General features: G+C 39.9%; 1 protein-coding gene across 1 annotated transcript in view; it reads right to left on the bottom strand.

Annotated features, from left to right (window-relative positions):
• lrp4 (low density lipoprotein receptor-related protein 4) overlaps positions 1-6,621 on the bottom strand; it is a 453,372-nt gene that overhangs the window by 446,346 nt on the left and 405 nt on the right. The window contains exons 2-5 of the mRNA XM_037691992.1: positions 5,664-5,789; positions 5,048-5,278; positions 2,818-2,974; positions 2,070-2,287 (exon numbers count right to left, since the gene is read on the bottom strand). Of these exons, the coding sequence (XP_037547920.1) occupies positions 2,070-2,287; positions 2,818-2,974; positions 5,048-5,278; positions 5,664-5,789 (732 nt within the window). The remainder of the gene's footprint in view (positions 1-2,069; positions 2,288-2,817; positions 2,975-5,047; positions 5,279-5,663; positions 5,790-6,621) is intronic.

Genomic DNA, 6,621 nt, shown 5'->3' with positions numbered 1-6,621 from the left:
CTCAGAGTGGATCAACCAGTTTTGCTGCTGACAACCAAAACCAGCTGATCACATGCTCAAGAAGGACCATCAGTCTAACAATGGATCATTAGCACCCTGATGGCTGTTTACTATTCACAGAGGGCTGAGTGATACTAGCAATCACAGCATTGTAAGAGGGGGACAGTTGAACCCGGAGGCCTCCACCCCTGTTTAATGATGGACGATTTCTTTTCACAAAGGTGGCCTCCTTTACTCCTCTCTCAAACCATCGTTCCTCTCTGTCCAGGATGTGAACATCTTCATCCCTGAAAGAGTGACCGCTGGCCTGGAGATGAGTGTAGACCGCAGAGTCCTGGCCTGATGATGCTGATCTTCTGTGCTGGGCCATCCTTTTGGCCAGTGGCTGTTTAGTTAGTTAGTTTGTGGGCTGATGTCTTCACAGTATTCTAATTTTTTGAAATCCTGTTTTTGTGGGTTTCATGAGCTGGAAGCCCAATTTATGTAAAAATAAACAAATAAATACTTGAAATCATTTAAATTGTGGCCCCTGAATCTATCATCTATTAAAGATTAACCTTTTGAATGGAATTATGGAAGTTAAACAACTTTTCCATGATATTCAAATTTTTTGGAAAGGGTCTGTATATAAAACTCTAAACCATATGTGTCAAACTCAAGGCCCGAGGGCCAAATGTGGCCCTAGTTGACATCTTATCTGGCCCCCAAGATTATATGTGAAATGTAAAATACTTCTATCTCTTGATTTTTTTCAGTAATCTTTGATTATGATGTCAAAAACACAACAGAGAACATCAAATGAGACCAATCAAACTTTTGTTGAGGAATATGTGACCAAGAAAAGAGGTTGGGTATTTGATTTGAGTTAATGTAGTTTCTGAAATTGGTCCTTAGTTTAAAAAAATGTTTTAATTTTGGCACCCTTTTTGTAAGTGAGTTTGACACCCCTGCTCTAAACGAGCACAGAATGTCATGACTTCAGCTCTCTGCCTCCGCTGCTCTCCAAGACCTGCCAGCGCTCTTGGCCACGCCCACTTCTCTGCTGCAGAGTGGAGATATGAGGAGGGAGCTTCTCCACAGCTGTGGGCTGCACACAGACCTGTGCACCAGCAGGTGCTAAATAATTTTAAGTAATTTATTTTAAATAAAAATTCCATGCCTATCGTGCAGCTCATCCATCAATCAGTCAATTATGTGTGTGTCCAATCTTACGTTGAAAAATCGCGATAGAACAAGTCAGCGAAAAACGAACCGCGAAGTAGCGAGGGACTACTGTACCTGTATAAATAAAGTTTTTTTTTTTTAAACTGACAATCTCTGACCTGAATTGTGCATTAATGTGGCACTCCAAGCTCAGTGAGAGGCTTGGATGACTGGCGGTGAGAAATCGTTTATCAAAACTGGCTACATGCAAAGAGCATCTTTGTTCCAGTCTGCCCAGTCTGATCCTGACAGTGGAGCAGGGTAAAAAAAATCCTCCATCACCAACGGGTTTCAAACGGCAGCTGGGTGATACTCGAGTGTGAAGGAGGAAGATGAAGATAGCGATCAATGACTTCCTGCTGGTAGGTTACTGTATTTAAAAAAAATTAATTAATTAACCAGCCGTGTTACAGGCATTGTTCAGACAAAAACATGTACTTTACATATTTGTGTGTGTTACCGGTACTTATTTAATTAAAAGTAAAAAAAAAAAAAAGAATATTTTTTGTGTAAATATCTCATGTTACAACGTGGAAACCACAGCTTATAGATAAGTGTGGCCTATACAAGTACTTTTTTTTTCTTTTTAGTGGGCGTGGCTTATATTCAGGTGCACTCAATAGTCTGGAAATTACGGTATTTGCTGACACAAACACAGCAGAGAGGGACATACCTCCAGTTCATAATAGAAAGAAACACTAAAATATGTAGTCATCTAGGAAGAAATTAGGGTTGTTGATACACACTTTCATTTGAATAAGCTTCACCAAAATCAAGACTGTTACTGTCACTACTCTGTAAAACTTTCAACTTAATTTCTGCACATTTTCTTGAAAGCCTAAAAAAAGTTAAACTTCTTTTGTTACCTTGGCTGATGACAGCCTTGCGGTTGCGTCCATCTAAGTCAGCTCTTTCGATGACGTGATGCTTGGCATCCACCCAGTATATGCGATGGCTGGCATAATCAATGGTGAGCCCGTTGGGCCAGAACAGGTGTGTGTCTGCGATGACTCGCCGGTTCGAGCCGTCCATGTTGGCGTACTCGATGCGAGGAGTGTTGCCCCAGTCCGTCCAGTAGATCTTACTGAAAAAGAAAAAGTCAGTTTACTTGTACTTGTGAAGCTGTGCGATCACATGAAGCTGCTTCTGACAGAAACAGATTGTTGTCAGGATTTAAGACACAACAGATGTCTGACTTAAGTTCTTTGTCTTCAGCGCTCATGTCCTGCCCTTCATCGCTCATCTGGCATGTGCAACCTCAGAGGAATAACAGAATTTTTCTCAGTTTCCAATTAGCCCAGGCTAATGAGCTTCCAAATAAGTTTCACAAGTTTTCCACTTTAAAATTTCACTGGGGCCTCTCATGCAAAACTTTCTCTGCCACAACACAACATGAAACAAAGAAGGAGACACTTAGCGGCTGCCCCTTTCATGAAGTACTCGTTCCACACAGATGCTCGCCTGTGGGTAATGTCGTGCTGCCAAAATTTAATCGCTGCTCTCGCTACACTACAACTGGGACACATCCAGAGGGGATATGCATATATGAATTTGTGTAGATTTGAAAGCATCTGTGATGAATTACAGAGTGTGTGTGCATGTGTGGATCCATACCCCTCTATGGGGTGCAGTGCAATGGCTCTGGGCTTCTCCATACTCTGCCAGAGCAACACCTTGCGGTGTGTCCCATCCAAATTAGCCACCTCAATACGGGACGTCCCAGAGTCTGTCCAGTAAAGCTTATCATGGATCCAGTCTATAGCCAGTCCACCTAAAAAAAAGAGGTTAAAATAAAAATTATTTTCATAGTTTCATCATTGCAAAACGCAGAGGATAACAGTAATGCTTTTGCTTCTCATTGTGTTTGTGTCACTTTGTTACACATACTCATATACCACTGAATACATTTTAATGAATGTAACCACTGAATGTACATTGACACTTAGTGACTTTTGGAGTCTACCTGATACAATATTTGCCAATAATTGTCTGCCACAACCAAATGAGCTTAAAAAAAGAGCAACATAAAAATAGCTGTAACTCAGGTAATCGTACAGATAAATAGCTCAAAATAGGCACTGTAGAAGCTGAGACAGATTACCAACACATATTGTATTTTTTATTTATTTTTTTGCTAATAACTGTCTTTTAGCAAATTATCTCATGAACAACCACATGGATTTTAATCAAACGTTTATTTAAACTTTTATGAAATAACCATTGGCTGTACATTTATATCTGGCACAGTTTTAAAACTCATCCAATTCAATATGGCTGCCAAGCAAACTGACTATAGGAAACACAAAAATGGCTATACATTAGTAGTTTCACAGGTATTCAGCTAAAGGTTTGCGACGGTGACTGAGTCACTCACAACACACAGTGTTTCTCCTACCATTATACAAGAAGGGCTCCCCACCCTGTCAGCAGAACCGAGCACCCTGCCTACTACATTGTCCACCCCCACCCCCGTTGACAACTGCTGGCACTGGCATAATGCAAAGCTAGCCGCAAACAATACAACCGTGCTAACTAAAAGCTACAGAGGTAGCGCTCAGTTTCCCTCACTCTGAGCCGTTTCCTTCACAATTGTCGATAATTATCAGCACAAAATGTGTGCAACATGGACGTGTGTGCCCCCTCCTCCATCCGAAGAGATGAGTGCCCTGGCAAGGCAAGTAAACCTAGTGGAAACACTGACACATATTCTAAGTGTTATTACATGGATGTAATATTTATTTAATTAATTAACTCTAACTGTAAATCCGTTTTTTCCTGTTAGCACAATATCTCATGGCCTCTAGACTGATTTTAATGAACTTTCAGTAGATGATATTGAACATATACCTACAATTCAGTACTTTTAGAGTCGATCACATTCAACATGTCCCCACAGCTAATTCACTTTAGTCAACACAAAGATGTCTATAAACTGTGTAAAAACTAACCTTACATCACAGAGGATTGTGTGAAGAACTGGGTTTTAATAATAAAAAAGTCCTGTCAAAACTCTGAAACTGGTAGTAGGTGCCGATTCACAACTCCAGTTAAAGGATCACTGCTCTTAAAGTTTAACAGGGAAGCTGACAAACACAGTCCTTCCCAGAAACTTGCAGAAATAAATTATGTCTTTTTGGCAAACTGTGATCTTTACATGGTCATTTCATTCTGCAACCCTCATATTGATAGGTTTGGTACTATATTATAGATATCCGTCTACAGTATACTACAGTATATCTATACTATAGATCAGTGGTTCCTAACACTGGTGCTTGAGGAACACTACCCTGCATGATTTAGATGTTTTCGCACTCCAACACACATGATTCAGTGATTTAATTACTTCATCAAGTGCTGCAGAAGCCTATTAATCTTCATTCATTCAAATCAGGTGTGTCAAAGCAGGGAAACAACTAAAACGTGCAGGATGGTATTCCTCAAGGACCACAGTTGGAACCACTGCTATACACAACACAAGTGTTTTTTTAAGTAAAATTAAAGCACAACACAAAAAGTTACTATGCTGAATTAGAAAACACATTACTCTAAAATGTGTCACAATCAGCATAAAATACAGCTGGCAGAAGAATAATAAAACTGAAAGAAGGTTGAAAGAAGAAGACAGAACAATACAACAAACGAGGCTTAATCGAGTAAAAGTCTAAAAAGTACTTGTTTCGTCCAGCTGAACGTAATGAGTAAGGTGATGGATGGAGTGATGGAGATCAGAGCAGTCAGACAGTAGTCAGATGGAGAGAAGCAGCGGGTTGAATAAATGAGATAAATGATGAATGAGCCTGTTGTCCCACAGCTGAACCCACATCCCATTAGCTGCTGCACCCACCTGGGCTCTCCAGACCAGTGGAGACAACCTCCTCCACATTAGAGCCGTTTAGGTTGGCCTTCATGATGCGGTCTAGCGTCACATCCGACCAGAAGACCAGCTCCCGGCTGTGATGGAAGTCAAGAGCGATTGCATTTTCCAAGTTGTTGAGCAACAGGGTGTATTCAGAGCGATGTGGCAAAACCTGACGGATGTCAATGCGGTTGGCAAAAAGTAGCACTGGCTCTGGACCTGAAGGAGGGTGCACATGGTGAAGAATGGAAACAAAGGGAATTAAAATAAGAATCTGAGTTAGAATCAATGCACACTTTAATAATAGCAATCAATGATCTCAGTGGAGGGAAAAAATGACATGGGTATTGAAAGCAGCTTAACAGGAAGTCACGACCTGGTTTTAATACAGCAGACTGACAGGCTGCTGCACTCTTGAACAAACCTAAATCTAGTCCAGACCTTCCCCAAGACCCCCTGAGCACTAGAGCAGATACAGTTACTGATTTACTAAGTATAAACACTACGAAACCATACTTTTATTGGAGGTCAAACCTTGTTGACTCTCTGTGGTCAGATGTCAGGGATGAAACACAGCACAGTGAATTCTTTCTGTTTTTTATACCTAGAGCTTTGCAGCTGCGCTTGTCGGGTCGGAGCTCATAGCCCTGGACACACCAGCACTGGAACCCCCCTTCAATGTTGGTACAGCCCTGACTGCAGTATCCTTCCTCAGCACACTCATCCACATCTGGAGCAAACCACAAAACAAGAAATAAAGGCATTAATGTCAAACTTCCACAGGATTAACAATAAAAGCAGGAAAAATAATTTCACACATGGCAGAAATTGCAAGAAAATTGTTATTTTTGTGAAACATGTTAAAGAGTTAAAAGTAAAGACATAAATTTACACAAACATTTAAAGCAGCAATTCTGATACATGGACTACTTTAAATCAGTCTAAAAAGAGTTGTTTATGGCACATGTTAATGGCTGTGAAATAAATTCTTCGCCCAACAAAATGTCATTTCATCATCTTGAGGTTAAAAAAAAATAAATATGTAAAATCACAAGATGCAAAAAAATCAGTGTAAAAAGTCAGGGATGATATCAGATTAGGTTACCTATTTAAAGACATACCATGATGTTAAAACGTCTCAGTATTAAAACCAACTAATTCTTCCATCACATCCTTACTACTGAGGTTTAAAAGCTTTAAACAAGGAAAACAGAATCAAGCATTTTTTTTTTTTAATTCTCTTTTGTGACTGGAACTGTTGCTCTGAGCAGTCATTCAGTTTAGTGCAATGACAAAAGAGGCAAATAAAATAAAAAGCAAAATAAATTTAATTTCTACATTTAGCTTCAATACTGTGACAACATATCTGCTCAAGATTATCATACCGGACAATACACATATCAGACTTTAAACTGAGGGGAGGGAGGGAGAGAGGGAGAGAGGGAGAGTGATATATATATATATATATATATATATATACGTATAGAGAAAGTGATAGAGAGAGAGAGAGAGAGAGAGAGAGAGAGAGAGAGAAAGTGATAGAGAGAGAGAGAGAGCGAAAG

The sequence above is a fragment of the Nematolebias whitei genome, chromosome 2 (genome assembly GCF_014905685.2).
Source record: "Nematolebias whitei isolate Nwh7 chromosome 2, NemWhi1, whole genome shotgun sequence".
NCBI lineage: Eukaryota > Metazoa > Chordata > Actinopteri > Cyprinodontiformes > Rivulidae > Nematolebias > Nematolebias whitei.
This window is presented reverse-complemented; position numbering and strand designations above follow the sequence as displayed.